Below are 16,989 nucleotides of genomic sequence, written 5' to 3'. Positions count from 1 at the left end.
ACTAGCGATTCTTTGTGGCGTCGTGTCTGAGTGTTGGTATCTTCAGTGTGCGCGTTTCCATTAGCGCAGTGCGTAGTGACTCGTTGTCAGCTACTTCCTGTACGCGCGGTTCTTATTTTCAGTCTCGCGGTTTCGTGTTCAACTTCCTTCTGATTGCGCGTAGCGTCATGTTCAGATCGGCTGTTACTTTGTTTCCAGTGCGTCGAGTCATCTAATTCATCCTCGGAGCATCGGGAGTCTTCAGAAAAGAACGAAGATATATATGCAGATTCCTTTTTTCCCTCAAAAGAGTACTAATAAAGAAGAATTCAGGAAGTAATTCTATCCGTGGAACTTTAAATATTTTTTGTGACTGTTTCTGAACATCTGTTTGAAAATATATTTTCCACATTTTTTTTTAATCTGCAAAGAAAAGAAAAGTGAAAAGACTACAAGTGACGTATACATTCTTAATTGTAAAATCTTCCTCAAAGTTTTTTGGAACTTTTATCTACAAGCAAGTTCAATTCAGATTACTACAAAATATAGAGTCAAGGGAAAACAAGTTTTCAAGAATGAAAGAATACTGAATAATATATATATTGAAGAAAGTAAGAAGGGTATCTGATTAATATTGATGCCGATCAGCAATCAAGCATAGGCAGCAGGTATATGATCATAGGAGATAATCATATCAATAGTAGTAGTCAACATAAAGAATAGAGTAATATTAATCTGTGCATGCTTGTGTTTAGATTTTCACAGACACATCACACTGATGAATCATCCATCAATCCAGTTCCAGAGAGATAACCATCTAGCTGTGTCTTATTATCTTGGGAGCCAGTGAAGCTCTGCAGTTTATTTTCTCCTCCATTCCCTTTTCGACTTGGGTTTGCCAGCTTGGTAGTTTTATCTGCTAAGAGATTGAGCAGACATACTTAGGGGGGGTCTGGTGGGCCAGCATCACTCCTCCAGGAAGATTCAAGACTGGACCTGACACCTACTGACCCTTAATATATTAAAGGCCACGCCACCCCTGACTCCTTGGTAGTCACTACCACCTAGAAACAGGTAGGGGGGGTACCCCTTGCTACAGGGGAGGCACCTCCGGATAAGGAATCTAAAAGGTTTTGCGCCTTTAGGTAAACTTGTTAACTCGGCAGCTGCGTTCACCACACGCATTGCAAACACCACGTTGCTTGCCAGTTATGCAGACGCACAATGGAAACTTGTACAAGAAGGTCTCCAGGAGGTTCCTGAACCCGGTAGATTCAGACTGATCACCATCGTGGCTGAGGGCAGGCAGGTAAATGAAAATATAATTAAAAACACTCTGGACACTGCAGAGACAGCAGGCAGCGGCACACTTGGCTCCGCAACTCTGGGTTCAAGCCTGAAACACAGGCCGCTCTTATTAATAAACCCATAGAAGAGACCAATCTCTTCGGTGAAGCGGTCGACGATGCTCTGGAGGCGGCCAAGAAAGAGCACGAGACGGTTCTCATCGGTCCTTTCAAGGCCAATCCCGTACAGGTCCAAACTACAGTACGGGAAACTGCGACTCTGGACAAGCATCCAGAAGCCCCGCCAACTACCCAGAGGAGCCGCAGCCTCTGGTCAGAAATGACCAACGGATCCAGGTCCCCTCCCATGTCGCCACGGTCGGGGGCAGTTTACCATCATTCCTTGCGGCATGGGCGGGGATAACTTCAGACCATTGGGTCATAAAGACCAAGGGTACTGCGTGGAATTCGCCCGACCACCACAGTTCAGACCGCCACGATCACGCCGGACCATCTGCAGATCCTGATTTAAGAGGTGGAAGCGCTTCTGGGAAAGGACGCCATAGAAGCTGTCCCTGTTCTTCAGGTAAACAAGGGTATTTATTCAGTGTACTTGCTTGTAACCAAAAAGGACCTCACCATGCGCCCTGTTCTAGACTTGCACCCAGCAAACAAATTTATAAAACCTCAAAAGTTTCATATGGTAACGCTACAGGAAGTGATCCCACTGTTGATACAGGGGGACCACATGGCAACACTGGACATGAAAGATGCATACTTTCATATTTCAATGTTGCCAGCGCACAGGAAATATCGAAGGTTCATGATAGAGGACAGACACTACCAATTCAAAGTGCTTCCCTTCGGCATCGCCTCGGCACCAAGGGTGTTTACCAAGGTCCTGGCAGTGGCTGCAGCACACCTGCGCAGACTATCCTTCCCGGTTACCCTTACCTCGACGACTGGCTCGTAACAGGGGACTCTTACGACACATGCTTTTTGAACACCCAGAAGACTGTAGACCACCTGTTCAGTCTGGGATTCTCTAACAATGAGAAGGCCAGTCTAGTCCCCAGTCAAGTAAAACAATTTCTGGGGGCCCTAATTCGGACGAAGGACCGACTCGTCTACCCCTCAAACAAGAGGGCTCAGAACATGCTTTTTCAGATGTGGCCAGTCGAGAGGTGACGGTACCTAAGGCCACCTGTTTCAGCAGACAGTGCATGCAGTGTGGTCCCCACAAGTAGCATCCAGCCATATAAACCTGTTAGAGCTATTGGCAGTATTCAAAGCCCTGAAGGCCTTTCAGACACAGCTACAGGGGAAAACTATTCTGATACAGACAGCACCACAGCCATGTACTACCTAAACAAACGGGGCGCACACTCTCCAGGGCTATCAAAGCTGTCCCAGAACATTTGGATGTGGGCTCTCAAACACAAGATGTTCCTGCTGTTCCAACATGTCCCAGGAGAACTCCATCTTCTAGCGGACGTGCTCAGCAGAGCTTTCCCACTGCCTTCAGCGTATGAATGGCGTCTACACGAAGATATCGTCTTCGCAGAATGGGGCTTCCCAGAGATCGACTTGTTCGTAATTCAGGACACCCAATGCCAAGACTACGCCTCCAGATACCCCCTAGAACCGCTCCAAGGGGGGGGGAACGGACCCTGGATAACATGATCAGGGAAATGTTCCCCCAACTCCCCTGCTCAGCAAGATTGTGCACAAGGTGCACCAGGAACCAGTCAACATGATAGCGGTGACCCCTATGTGGGCCTGCCAACCCTGGTTCTCCCATCTGATGGAAATGTCCCTCTCCTCGCCTGTGAAACTTCCTTGTCCGTACAACATGATGTCTCAGGACGGAGGGGTGACGCTACACCCATGCCCGCAAACTCTGAACTTGGCGGCCTGGCTCCCGAGGTCATAGTTTGGACACCTTCAGCTCCCTCAGAGATGCATGGACATACTCTGGGAAGCCAGGAAACCTAATACTCGTTATTGCTACTCCAGCAAGTGGAAGCGCTTTGTCATCTGGTGCAATAGTAAGAGCGTCAGTCCCATTGACTGCTCTCCTACCCACATTGTATTGTACCTGATCCACTTGTTAGACTCTGGTCTGTTTTTTAATTCAATAAAGGTTCACTTGGCTGCTCTCTCAGCCTACACCATGTCACAACAGAAGGTGACATGGTGGAAAATACCTCTGGTTGAAGCCTTTATGGAAGGGGTTAAAAGAATTCATCCCCCATTTATAACCCAACTCCCGGTTGGGATCTGAATGTGGTTCTAACCAGACTCATGGGATCTCCTTTTGAACCAATGCATAAAGCAAGCCTAAAAAGATCTTACTTAAAAGACTGCCTTCCTAGTGGCTTTCACTTCTATCAGAAGAGTTAGCGAACTACAGGCCCTTTCAATCCTAGACCCTTTGTTACAGTCCACAGGGATAAGGTGGTTCTGCGCACTCATCCCCGATTTCAAAATTCCACGTGAATCAATCGATCGAACTACCTACGTTCTTCCAGAATCCCACTAGCATGGCCGAGAGAAGCCTACACACACTGGATGTGCACAGGGCAGTCCTGTTTTACATGGAAAGTACGAAACCACTGAGGAAAATGAACCAGTTTTTTGTTTCAGTGGCAGCTGGCAGAGAAGGGGATCCTGTCTCTAAGTCGGCTATCTCAAGGTGGATACTCAAATGCATCACACTATGTAACACTCTTGCTAAGGGAGAACTGCCCTTCAAGCCTAGAGCACACTCTACTCGGGGCACTGTGACTTCTATACCATTCATTGCAAATGTTCCCCTCGAGTCCATTTGCAAGGCGGCAACCTGGAATTCTGTACACACCTTTACAGAACATTATCTAGACACTCATTCTGGATCTGATTCTCAGGTTGGACTAGCTGTATTCAGACATCTTTTCACTACTGTTCCCTCTCACAGCCCACCCTCCAACTCCAGGTACTGCTTGCTAGTTTATGCACAGCATGTGATTCTAAGCAGGTTACCAAGCATCAAAAGACCTGCATTACTCACCGTAATAGCATTTCTGATGATTGTACCTGCTTGGATTCACATGCACCCACCCTACCTCCCCGCTCTGGGTGGAAGGAACATAGACGTCTTACTACTTTCTCTGTTTATGTACTCCCTCATGGCAGAAAAAAACTATCGGTGGGACCTTGGCGCGTGAGAGATTTTGGGTACACTACACATCACGATAGGGATAGTGTTACAGACACGCCTATGCCGACGTCCCCTTTCGGTCCCTGAAAGACGAGATGCAATACTCTGCGGTTACCTCGAGATGTTGGACTATATGCACAGCATGTGAATCTAAGCAGATACAATCATCAGACATGCTATTACGGTGAGTAATGCATGTCATATTTTTGTGTTATTATTCTATTGCTCCCTTCTGAAGAAGGCTTTATAACTGTCTCATAAATAAATAATAGTTTATGCAAGAAACCTTGAGGGTAATAATTAATTTGAATACCTGTAACTAAATCTTTGTGTAACTCCACTAAAGCTCACATTTCCCCTCTTGAGATAAGCCTTGCTGCTCAACACGCTCCCTAAACTGTGTAGTACAAGCTTATACCAAGGGTTGGGTTGCCTATACCTGTAGTCATAGTTGTTTGTAGTGTTCCCAGAGGGTACTGCATTCAAACTTGGCTTAACACCATTCTTCCTAAAGAACTCTGACTTTTGCTACTTAAGAACCTATCCTGACACTGGCCCTCATTACAACCTTGGCGGAGGACCATGGTGCTATTAGCACCATTGTCCATGCCGCTAAGGTTACGATTCCGCCGTGGTGGATGGCGGAATTACCGCCCCATTCCAAGGTGAGTGGGGCGGTAATTCCCCATTCACCATTTGCCCTTCCCCATTCCCATTTTTTCCCCCATAGGGCATAATGGGAATGGGGAAGGCGCTAATTACGGCACCGTACATTACGGTGCCGTAATTAGCTCCAAAGTCCCTTTGCGGGTTGGATTTTTAACGCATGCTAAAAGCAGGCGTTAAACACCAACCCGCAAAGGGACACTTGTAATCAGGCGTTAAGGGTTAGCGGCGTCGACGGCGCCGTTAAACCCTTAACGCCTGAGTTGTAATGAGGGCCACTGCCTGTTGGCCACTAGATCCTAGTGACCCCCCCCCTTCTGCCACTGAAAACTCTCCTGCTCCAAGAATAAGGGAAATACTTTTATGGGATTGGGACTTTTTCCTAGAAAAGAAAATGTTTACAATGTACTTATTTGTAAAGAGTTGGTTGGTAACTGTAACTCCAAGAGTAAACGGTTAAAAATGTTCTTACTTACCTTGGATGTGTGATGCACTATTCTTAAAAGTATGGTTAAGATATTTTCTTCCTTAGAAACTGTTTTGCCATTCTAACAAAGTGGATGTGAAGGTATATTACTCTCCTGTGATTAGGTTGCGCATCTTCCCAAAAGTAGTGTGTTGGTTTCACCAGATTATTCCTGCAGGATAATGAGTGTCCCCCCCAACTGGGTCTTGCTCCCCTGACTTGCTGTTAACCTGGCCAGCATAAGTCTGCATTAGGTGGTTGTTGGGGAGAATTCTCAGAAATGTGCTAATTCCTCCTACTTTAGAGACCCCCAGCAACATTGCTGGATTTTAGGACTTTAATTTTTAACCTGGAGAGAGAGACCCTTTTTTCCCCACTCTCGTGTATTTTAACATGATTTTTCAATATTTCTTCTTTTGGTTGTGGAGTCTGACAAACTCCATAGGCATCATCTTTTACATTGCCACACAGCACCTTCAGTGCAGTGGCACAGGGAAGTCTTTCAGATTTCCCAACGGTTTAAATACCTCCTCTTGGATAAACTACTTTTTCCAAGAGCAGTAAAGTGAAATTGACTTTAATTACATTTGTAATTTTCTAGACCCAGCCCACACTATCTTACAATAGGGTGCTGGAGGGGTTACTTAATATCCTCTTTGTCTAGCTTTTCATGTAACAATTTTATGTTACCCTTTCCTTGATGAATGGTTGGTGGCAGTGGTTTACTTTTAACTACGATGGTGTGCTTTTACCGCAGGCTGCGTTGGCAGCCACGCTAAATCACCCAAGGGTGCCTTTTTTGTCAAAATGGCCCCAGTCTTCTTTTTTTGCCATTTCATTGTGGAAGGCCCTTCTTGAGATTTACGCTGCTTGCCAAACCAGGTTTGGTTCCTTTGTTAATTTTGTCTTTGGCGGGATTCACGAGTGAAGCCCGCCTCTGGCTTCAGCGTGTTTGGCAGGGGCAGGAAGTGAGGGAGGTGCCTGAAACTCCCTGTGTTTAGTCTCCTTGGTTACTGGAATGCACCAAAGGGTGATTGGCTTGAGGGCTGTCCTTTGAGGACAGCCACCCTGGTGTGTGATTGACAGCTAGGCTGGAATGAATGGGAGAAACCTGCATAAAAGGTGAGGCTTTTTTGGCTTGGAAGGCGGAGTCAACTACTGGACGAAGGAATCCGAAGAAGAACTTGGAAGAGACGCCTGCTGCAACTCCTAGACCGATGGTTTGCCCGGTAAAGCCCTGCTGCTGTGCTGAAGCTCTGAAATCCTTTCGACTAGAGGTGCCCTGCAAGGATGACTTCTCCCCTTGGGTTGGTGGGACTAATCGACCCCATAGTGAACTTGTCTGGGCATCCTCTCGGAGCTGGCTGTACTTCCTCTGCTGCTGCTGGAACCAAAGTGCCAGGGAGAGGAACACCAGATTGAGTGCATTGCTTTTAATTTCGGACCCGAGCCTGAGGAAGCTCTTCTGGACTCCCTTGAAGCAGGACTGACAAAGGTTGAGCCACCTCCACAGTGCGGGACCCGAGATGTGAGGAAAGTTTAGAGTGGTATCTGAGAGTCCGCAGTGGTGCCATTTGCTGAGACGCAAGGAACAAACTGCAAAGTACAGCTGAATTGAAGTTTGACCTTTGCTGCCGCCGCGTTTCCATTGTGTTGCAGGAGTCCCCAGAAGTCCTCTCTTGTCCCCACCACTGTGGCCCAGGAACAACAGGATCTGTAGAGCCACACAGGAACAGAAGCCAGCTGGAACCATTTCTCTCTTGTTTTGTAGCCTTACTTGGTCTCGACTTGTCTTGGTTGCCCTGGCAGTTGCTTGCAGCTTTGTATCTCAAGCCTCCCAGCTTCTGGGCCTTTAAGTGAATCTTATTTCTACAAACTTTTCTAAAAACATTGTGCAAGACTTTTGCTCACCTGTAAAGAAGATCTTCAGCTCCCCTAGACTTTGTTCAACTAACATAGACTATCCTGGTTCCCTGAGATACTCTTCTACCTCTGACTTTGTGCATTTGCCTTTCCTCCAGGAAAGGGTTAATTTACTTTGCATTGGAGGGTTTTAAAAGTACTGAACAGTTTCTGAATTATTTGTTAACCTTTTGTTTTATTCCCCTATCTAACCCTTTTCACCCAAACTCAGCATTGCTCTAAATGTACCAGTGATAAATCAATGTCCACAGTGTCCTAGTTATTTAAGTCACCTGAAGGAAGTTTGTGTGCCATCCCCAATGGGGATAATCTGATTTAGAGAAACATATGTGTTTTGAAGTGTATTATAATTGTTGCATGTTTTTCTCCCTTCTGAAGAAGACTTATATTACTGACTGTTAAATTAATAATTGTTTAATGAAGAAACCTTGAGCCACAAGTGTTCATTTGAATAACTGTCAAACTCTATTACAACACTACTGCTATAAGCCTGGCTGCTCAGCAAGGCTACCAACCTGTGTAGTACAGACTTGTACCAAAGGTTGGGTTCCCTATTGCCAGGAGGTCAAGGTTGCTGTAGTCTCCCAAAGGGTACTGCACACAATGTTGCCGAACAAACTTCTACACAAAGTAACACTTTAAGTAACACTTCACATTTAACTACACCGGATACATATATAATTTCAACATAATCGCCAATTTGGCCGCAGCCCCAGTCGCAAATATGGCACGCGCAACATGAACCCCTCATCATTGGAACCTTTCCTGCCCACCCCAACACCTCCAACTAGCTACTTGCCGGCCTTAAATACGACCTTTTGATGTGTGGTCATGTCTAATGAGATGTTGCAACAGTTGTAGCCTTACAGTATGGACTTTTCTAGAAATGTATATTGCTCTCGCTATGTCTACCTTTTTAACCACAACTCCCTGTATTCACCATCTTTTGAACTGCACTTTTTCAGTTTTCCTTCCACACTATTGGTCTCTGTTTTGTTTACTTGCTTTTGGCTGCTCCACGGTTAGTCACTTCTCCCTTTTATGTCCTTTATCAGGTGGAGTCGTGGTGTTTGCTGTGAATTCCCTGCTTTATCTGAACCAGAGTGTCCCGCCTTACGGAGTGTCTCTCAACAGCATGACCATTGGGACAACTGCATTTCCACTGAGTGAGCAATCACTGGGGTGTATGGAAATAATGTCTGTATAGGAGATGGGTAGTGGTGTGTTTGGTGATGTGCTCTGCATGCATGAGCGGGAGGTTTACTCGTGCCACAAGGAGGTGGAAATCGAGCTATAGCATCGGAGGATGACCTGGTCTGGAGGATAGGGCTTGGACGGGACTGTATAGATTACTGATCTACTCCAAGGCAGTGATGCAGCTGGTGTTGCTGGCGCATTGTGGCCATGCTAAGGAGAAGATTGTGGTCTTCAAGGGCAGAGAACATTTCTATTGTATAAGCACGTTTTCTTGGTGACAACTTTCTCATTTGTGAATGGACAGACCAAACAAAGTGGTAGCATTGGGCAAGAAAAGGCCTCTTATCTTCACGCAGCTGTGTGGTGACACTTGCTTCTCTAAGCCGAGCACTGTGTATCCTAGAATTTGGATGCTCCTATTTGCAGTTTTTGATGGGGCGGAGGAGGGTTTGTGTTCAGTGTGGGTGGGGTATGTGAGAAGGGGGGGCATCTACTGACTGTAGTGGAGATGTGAGGGGGTGCACTATGCAGGGAAGCATATGTAGGAGTTTGGCAATATGGATTGGGGGAATGTGGGAGATAGTATATCATGGCAGATGTGCAGAGTGGCATTATAATGGTACTGCGATGAGGCATAGGCAGGAGAGGTGACAGAGTTGTGTATAAGGGCTTGTTATGTTGTGCAACATTTTTAAAGTGCGGTGCTTGCCATTTCCATAGGATATAGGCACTGAAGCATAAGCATGTGTTGTATGCAGATATGGTTGGGTGAGTATATGGTTGACTTTGGAAGAGTGCATAGTAGGATGGTAGGAGAGGATAACATTGTTTGCTTTGTTTTTCTCACACACAATCATTCTGTTTTGTTTTCTTCACCTGTTTGCAGAAGTCCAAGAAGGGGTGCGGTTTTCTCTCGACTGTTGCACAGCGGCATTCATCTCCTACGACAAGATGGTCATCTCACTGAAAGGAGGGGAAATGTACGGACCGTTTAGTTGGAAACTAGATCACTGAGGTTGAAAGTCACATACTGTGACTCAGGCAAGGGGGCCCTTGTGACGTTTTCTGAAAAGGCCTCTGTGGCCTCATAAGCAATGCAAACATGACTGATGTTATGGTTAGGGAGTTTTACACAAATTAGTGTCCGTCACGGAACCTGGTAAAGCCCACCTTTGGTGACATAGCATTTTGCCATTGTAAATGTGTATCGCTAGGTTTTACTCTCCTTGAACTGGATACTGCTATTCTAAATGAGGTTTATACTTTGGTTTGAAAAACATAAGTATTGTGTTGGTTGATATAGTAGTTACCCTTCCAAAGATTATTCTTTGCCTATGTGTGTTAGGTAAGCATTAGTGCAGTCCAACTGGTGAGGACTACACAAGACTTGTCTGCTTGGTATAGGGTAACCCACCTTTTAATATAGGCCTGTACTACACATGTTGGTAGTCTGACTGAGCAGCCAGGCTAATCATAAGAGGGGTAATGTGAGCTGCAGATCAGTACAATTGAAATCAGTAAGTACAAGATTCCAAGTAACACTTAATCACTTAGTTATATATAAATATTTATTTATAACATACACATGATTTAAATAAGCATTCTTTAAAAGGCTTTATCTACTAGTAACATTCAATCAAAGTTAGGATTCAGTTTTTCAAAGACAATAAAAGATAGTAAATATTTTTCTTATGCTAGCACATGTTCCAGCACACAGAGTGACTTCAGTAAAGGTCAGTATTGCACTTATTGCAATTACGCATTCAGTTATTGAGTTGTTAAGGAAGGAAAGGTTAGAATAAGATTCAGAACATAGTTGCAACAGTTTGTAAAAAAATTACAATCTCCTAAAGGGAGGCAGGTAAACTTTTATCCCAGCAATAATGGTGTCAACAAGTATAAGTATGAGGGAACAAGTACTGCCTAAGCCAGTAAGTTCAGAGGAGTGCCTTTAGGGAGCCAGGACAGCCAAAAGCAATGGTCAAAGTCAATAGTTCTGATGCACGTCTTCTTAGATGAAGTCTTGACAAAGTTAGTAAGTTCAGAAGAAATCTCTAACTCCAGCTGTTAGGCCAGTGCAAGGCCAGCGCAAGTCAGTTCAGATCAACTCCAAAAAGCACTACTCAAAGCAGGAAGCACAACTTATGGCTAAAAGGGGAACATCCCAAGCCCCACAGTACCTGTGATTTGAAGAAACATTTTACAGCTGGATTCCTCCTTGCTACAGCTTGGCAGACCCTTGTTCCTGGACCTTGGTCTTGGTGACGAAAGGGAGGATGCCTGGCAGGCTCCTGCAGAAGTACTCGGGAGAGGAACTCCCCAGCAATAGATTTCCTTTTGTATCAGTGGCACTTCAGTGTTTTGGTGCCTTTTCCTCGACATCAATGAAGAAATAAAACTCTGGTTGGAAGAAGCTTGCTCACTCGGTCATGGACTCTGGTGAGGGGACTCTGGATCAAGATATCCTGCTTCTGTAGGGTACACTGGATGTCCACGAAGATTTGGACGGATTCGGCCTTTGCAAGACTATGCACTCTTCAATGGTCACAGGACCCATGGCATTGGGCTTCTGCAGCTTTGCTGAGGCACAGCAAGTCGGGGGCTGCGCCAAATGGAAGCTTGTCTTGAGGCTAGTTGGCGCCACCAGCTGAATGGAGGAAGTAGTCTCGTGCGGGCCTTCCCGGCCGATATAAAAACTGGGTCAGCACAGCTGCAGGGCTTCTCCGTGCACTTGGCAGTTCAGGAGGGTGCTGCTGGTATATCTTCAGGTTTTATTCTTCGGATGTTCCTCTCCTGTGGTCTACTCGGCCTCTAGTCCCAAAAACCTCGCTTTTAATGCGATTTTCCATTCATTCACAATCTAGGTCTGTCAGTCACACAGCAGGGTGGCTGTTTTTCCAGGGCTGCTAGTTGGCCAATTGGAACTGGTTTCATTCGGGCACACCCAGAGACAAAAGACAGGGATTTTTTAGGACCCTCCCTTTCCAGACACACTGGAGCCTGGGTGGGCTTCAATGCTGAAGCCCGCCATAGGCAAAACTCAAGGCCTCATACCGGTTTTCACTGAGTAAAAGCCAAGAAGGAACTAACAGAAAATGGTCACCATGGGTGCTGTACTGTAGCTGAGGATTCAGTCTGCAGTAAAAATGCACACTGCTAGTAAAAATTAAACCACTGCCACCAGCCATTCAAAGTAAGTTGGTATAATGAAAAATGTTACATGAGCAGTGGGATAGGGAATCAGTAAGTAACCCTCCAGCACCCCACATAGGGTGATGTGTGCTGGTCCCACAAAGAGAAAGGTAAGCAAGACGGGGATCATCCTACTATTCTTGCGAACGCCAGTTCACCCAAGAAAATTTAATTGAAAATTAAGAGACGCCCAAGGGACTTTTTAGTGGCACTGCACCTAAAGAGCTGTGCGTCACTATACATAAAGCAGATGCCTATGGAGTTTTTCAGACTTCAATTTCAGACTCCATAAACCAGTAAAACACAAAAATCATAGTCAGGAAAAATACAAGAGGGAGTGAGAAAAAGGTCCCCCTCAGGAGTCAAAAAATCACAAGCCCGTAGTCCTGCAAAAGAGCTGGGGGTCTCCAAGATTGAAGGGAATTAGCACAGAAATTAAATATTTTATTTATATCGCGCAAGTGTTTCAGAGCGTGACCAGGCAAAGGGAGGGGAACAGTGGAGAAACAATCTTTAATGGGCCCAGTGACATTGAGAATACGCAAGTGCATGGAAGGGGGGAGGTGGAAAGTGCAGAACAGAGGAGAGAGCAGAATGAATAATATGTAAAATAAATAAAGGTGATAAAGTGGTAGTGCAGCCAGCAAGTGGTAAGTGCTAGGTTAGTCAGATAGGGTGTATCTTGCAGAAGAAAAGTGGGTGGGGGACTGTATTGGTACAGATACAGGTCCCAGTGCACGGGGTGGCCTGGAGGAAATGCAGGAGGGTGGCAGGGTGAGCAGGTACCTGTGCCTGAAGGACAGAGGGTGGCCAGGTGCAAGATGCCTAGAGAGAAACAGATCAGCAGGGGAGAAGAGGGGCAAAGGCAGAAGCGAAGAGGATGGTCTTGAGGTGCTTCCAGAACCGGAGATGGTTCTCCTCAAGTTTCAAGGTGGCATTGAGGCTGTTCCGAAAGGGAGGCCCCAGCCGAAGACTGAGGTCTACCCCCATCTCGTTTCTTTGAAAAACAACTGACCCTGAGTGAGTTAGAAGTAGAGGAGCGAAGAGCTCGAGATGGGAGTTATTTACGGAAGGATAGTTGAAGGTATTTTGGACCCAGGCCCCAGAAAGCCTTGGACAATGCAGAGGGTTTTACATTTAAAACTGGCAGCCAATGAAGGGATTTCAGAGGTAGAGAGAAACAATCCCAGGGGGGCTGGAGCCCAAGGACAAGTCTTGCAGTCCTGTTCTGGATTAGTTGTAAAGGGCGGAGTGGAGGCAGGTAGATTTAGAAAGAAGCTGTTACAGTAGTCCAGCCTAGAGAGAACCAGGGCTTGGGAGACTGTGAGCCTCTGTGGGAAGGAGAGGAAAGGCAGTATACCTCTAAAGAGGTGCAGTAAGAAGTTGGACTTTTTAGAGACGTCTGTGATGTGTGCGGAGAAGGAAAGTGTGGAGTCAAATATGACTCTGAGGTTCTTGGCCTCGCAGGTAGGGGTAGGAGTAGGGCCAAGGGAGGCTGGCCAGAGAGTGAAGGGAAAGGATGGTGAAGGTGTACCAATGAGGAGGATCACAGTCTTGTTGGCAGTTAGACAGAGATCATTTGCGGCAAACCAATTTTGAATGGTGATTAGGCAATCCGAGATGAGGGAAGGAGAGGAGGTGGGTGAAGGAAGCCTGAAAATGAGTTGGGTGTCATCAGCATAGCACTGGAAATTTTAGCAGAAAATGGAAATGCAGTAGGCGAGGGTTGCCAGATATTGGTTAAAAAGCCAGGGCAAGAGGTTAGACCCCTGGGAAACACCACAGGTATAGATCGAGATGGAAGATGGGAAGGACTCAAGTTGTACCTGGGAGGGTCGATCAGAGAGGAAAGAGGTCAGCCAGAGCCTGATGTGTGATGCCCAGATTGCCACAGACGGTTGAGCAGGACAGTATGGTTGACCATGTCGAAAGCAGAGGAGAGATCAAGTAGGATGAGGACAGGGGGAATGTTGGAGTCACAGGTCTTCACAGATGTTCAGGAGAGCAGCTTGCTTGCTTCGGGCAGCTCAGAAACGAAACCGTTGGTAATGGAGAGAGCCATCAGAATGAAGGTTAAGCTGAGAGATGGCCAGCATTTCCAGGAGCTTCCCCAGAAAGGGAGCAATGAAAATTGGGTGATGGTTAGCCGGACAAGAAGGATCAGCTGTAGGTTTCTTGAGGAGAGGATGCACAAGGGAGTGCTTCGGAGGGGAAGGGAAAGATCCAGAGGCAAAGGAGAGGTTGCAGAAATCGGCAAGGGCCGGAGCACCGCCATCGATGTGGTCCTCAATAGTTTTAGAGGAACAAGGATGGACCTGTTTTGATGAGGCTTTCATAGATCAGACTTGTCTAGTGACCTCATCAGGGGAGAAAGAGGAAAGGAAGAGGAAGAGAAAGAGGGAGGGGGGAAGTTGAGGGAGGGTTATCAAGCAGAGAAGGAGAGGGTGGACAGGATGTCCTGGGTTTTTGAGTTAAAGTGAGAGGCAAGGGCATTGCAAAGAGCCTTGGAGGCGAGAGGAGTGGAGGAGACTACAGCACGGTTGACCAGCTTCTTACAGATTTTAAAGAGTTCGGCCGATTTGTTAGATGCCGCAGAGACGCAGGTTTGAGTGTGGACTTTCTTCTTGGTACAGACAGAAAGTCGGTATTCTCTTTTGTGGCAGGCCAGATTGTCAGAGAATGAGCAAGAAGCCCTCCATTTCCTCTCAGCCGCCCTACAGTGTAGCTAGGTCAGTCATACCAAGAATAGCACTTGGCTTTGGACTTCAAGCGAATCCTCATGACTGGGCCAAGAACATCAAGAGTAGCAGAAATAGAAGAGTAGAGCAGTGACAGGGCTGTGTCAGGGTGCGATTCAGCCAATGGTGGGAAATGGGGGGGCAAAAGGTGGCAGCGAAAGCCTCGACTGACGCACGCTTCCTGGGCCAGATGGCCAAGAAGGTGGGTCGCAATCCTGGGGTAGGGTTGGCTTGAGGGGATGAGATGGAAAGTTGAGAGGAGACGGTGATCACTCCAGGAGAGAGGCGTGGTGAGGTGAGTAGAGGGGGAGGCCAAAGGAGATCGACATGAAGTGTGTGACCAGCGGAGTGAGTCGGGCCGGAGGGGAGGATGGAGAGGGAGAGTGAATCGCAGAGGTCGCGAAAACCGTGCAGATGAGGAACAGGGAGAATCCAGATGGATGTCGAGATCACCAAGGAGGAGTTGAGTGGTTGAGCCCAGAGGAGGAGGAGAGGTCTGCCCACTTGGAGAGAAAAGAGGTGATTTGACCAGGGGGCCGGTCAAGAGTAGCAACAGTAAGAGAGTGGATAGGATAGCGAGAGAGCCTGCAGACAAGGCATTCGAAAGAGGAGTAAATGAGTGGGGATGATGGAGGCAGGAATCCACTCGGGGAAGTTCAGGGCTACACCCCCTCCAGGCCGGTGCATCTGGTGGTGGAGAGGATCATGTAGCCATCAGGGAGGAGAGTGTCATAGCTTGTGACAGAGCTGGCCATGAACCATGTCTTGGTAAGTATGAGGATATCAAGGTCAAGTTCTTTTGGAGGTGGGAGATGTCAGAGGAGTGTTTGACAGCAGAGTGAGCGTGGAGTGTCAAGATGAAGAAGGTTGGCAGCCTTAAAGACCTTCCGGGGAGGTGTACAAATCAGAGGTACGCCCTGCGGAGGTGTGGCGGGAGCTTGAGATGGGGCAGAGGAGGAAGGAAAAGAGGGTAAGGAAGCCAAAGGTGAGTGTAGGGGACAGCTGGAGATGACAGAAAGTTGAGGCGAGGGAACCGCCTATCACAGAGGAGGAGATTGGCCTGAGGGCCTTGCAACATGAGTGCCATTTAGATCGACATGAAGGATGACTCTAGAGGCGTGAAAGGAATCCATGAGAACTTCCCAGTGAGTGCCACCATTCATGGGAGAGGAGGAGACAGGACACAGAGATCATATGAAGGAAGGGTCATAGATCAGGCAGAGGAACAACAAAGAGGATGTCAGTGAGGGTTTGTCTGGCAAATGCTCTGGAATTGGTATCCACTATGGGGAGACCTGTGTTGGAGGCCAATATATCCTTTTTAAATATCTTCGTGCCAGACTTGGTGAGAAAGGAAGGATAGTTGATAGAGAAGCAGTTTCAGTAGATAGGAGAAACTGAACGCCATGGGTAGGTAGAGAGAAGGCAGTAGGAGAAATATGCAAGTACGGCGGTATGGAACAGTCACTGGGCTAGCAGTTTAAAATTTAGGGCCAAAGTAAAAAGAAAAACTTAACCCAAATTTGACTTTCAAAAACACACCCAAGTTTGACTTCCAAAGGCAAATGCTCAGGCAGCATAGGTAAAAGAAATGAGGTATGAGTTGGAGGCGAGTGCTGCAACGAGAGCAGTTAGAGAGCATAACAGGGAGGCCGGTTGGTAACGGGTAGAGAGGAGAGTGAAGGTCCATGAAGGGAAAAGAAAGGGTAAACCGAAGGAGGGAACTCGCCCATGGAGAGGGAAGTACGAGAGTCTTTAAAGTCCCGATTCATAGGTGAGTGTGCTGGCAGCCCCAGGGAGGGTCAGGTTGGAGTTAGTGGATTCATGTAGCGGACAGGGAGCCGACAGGGCTGATGCAGTGGGCCTTTGATGTAGTGGGCCTTTGATGTAGTGGGCCGGCTAATGCCTGCCCGTCCCTCATTGGTGCGGAAAGGCAACCCCCCACCCCCCACCAATCACTAATCAGGATGGAGGTAGATGGCAAAAACACTGCCTCACATGGAGAAAAGGTCCGGACGGCCATGTTGTAAGCACCTCACGATGCAAGTTTTGCAGGCAGGAGCAACTCAAACGCAGCTTTTATAGGTACAAGGCAGCAGTAACAGAGATGAGATGAAAATTCTCCATAACAATGTGTATATAAAATTACCCATTATTTTTACAATACATCAGTTTTTCTTTGGACCATATATATGCTACAGGTTCTTTGTACCTATCTGCAGCCCACTCTCCCTCCTAAGATAAGCTTGCCTGCTCTGTCCGCACTACTATATTATGAGGTACAGGTCTCTGCGAAGAGTGGAGTTTACTGTATTGCCTAAGGTATAGTTTTTATAAAGTCTT

General features: G+C 46.9%; 1 protein-coding gene across 4 annotated transcripts in view; it reads left to right on the top strand.

The window, feature by feature from the left end:
• Positions 1-16,989, top strand: part of CPSF1 (cleavage and polyadenylation specific factor 1) — a 777,662-nt gene that overhangs the window by 196,055 nt on the left and 564,618 nt on the right. For all 4 annotated transcript variants that reach the window (XM_069621953.1, XM_069621950.1, XM_069621951.1 and 1 more), the window contains exons 9-10: positions 8,575-8,685; positions 9,603-9,696. In XM_069621953.1, the coding sequence (XP_069478054.1) occupies positions 8,575-8,685; positions 9,603-9,696 (205 nt within the window). The remainder of the gene's footprint in view (positions 1-8,574; positions 8,686-9,602; positions 9,697-16,989) is intronic.

Source organism: Ambystoma mexicanum, chromosome 5q (genome assembly GCF_040938575.1).
Source record: "Ambystoma mexicanum isolate Mex_15411 chromosome 5q, UKY_AmexF1_1, whole genome shotgun sequence".
NCBI classification, from domain to species: Eukaryota; Metazoa; Chordata; class Amphibia; order Caudata; family Ambystomatidae; genus Ambystoma; species Ambystoma mexicanum.
Note: the sequence above shows the minus strand (reverse complement) of the source record. Positions and strands in the feature narration are given on the sequence as shown.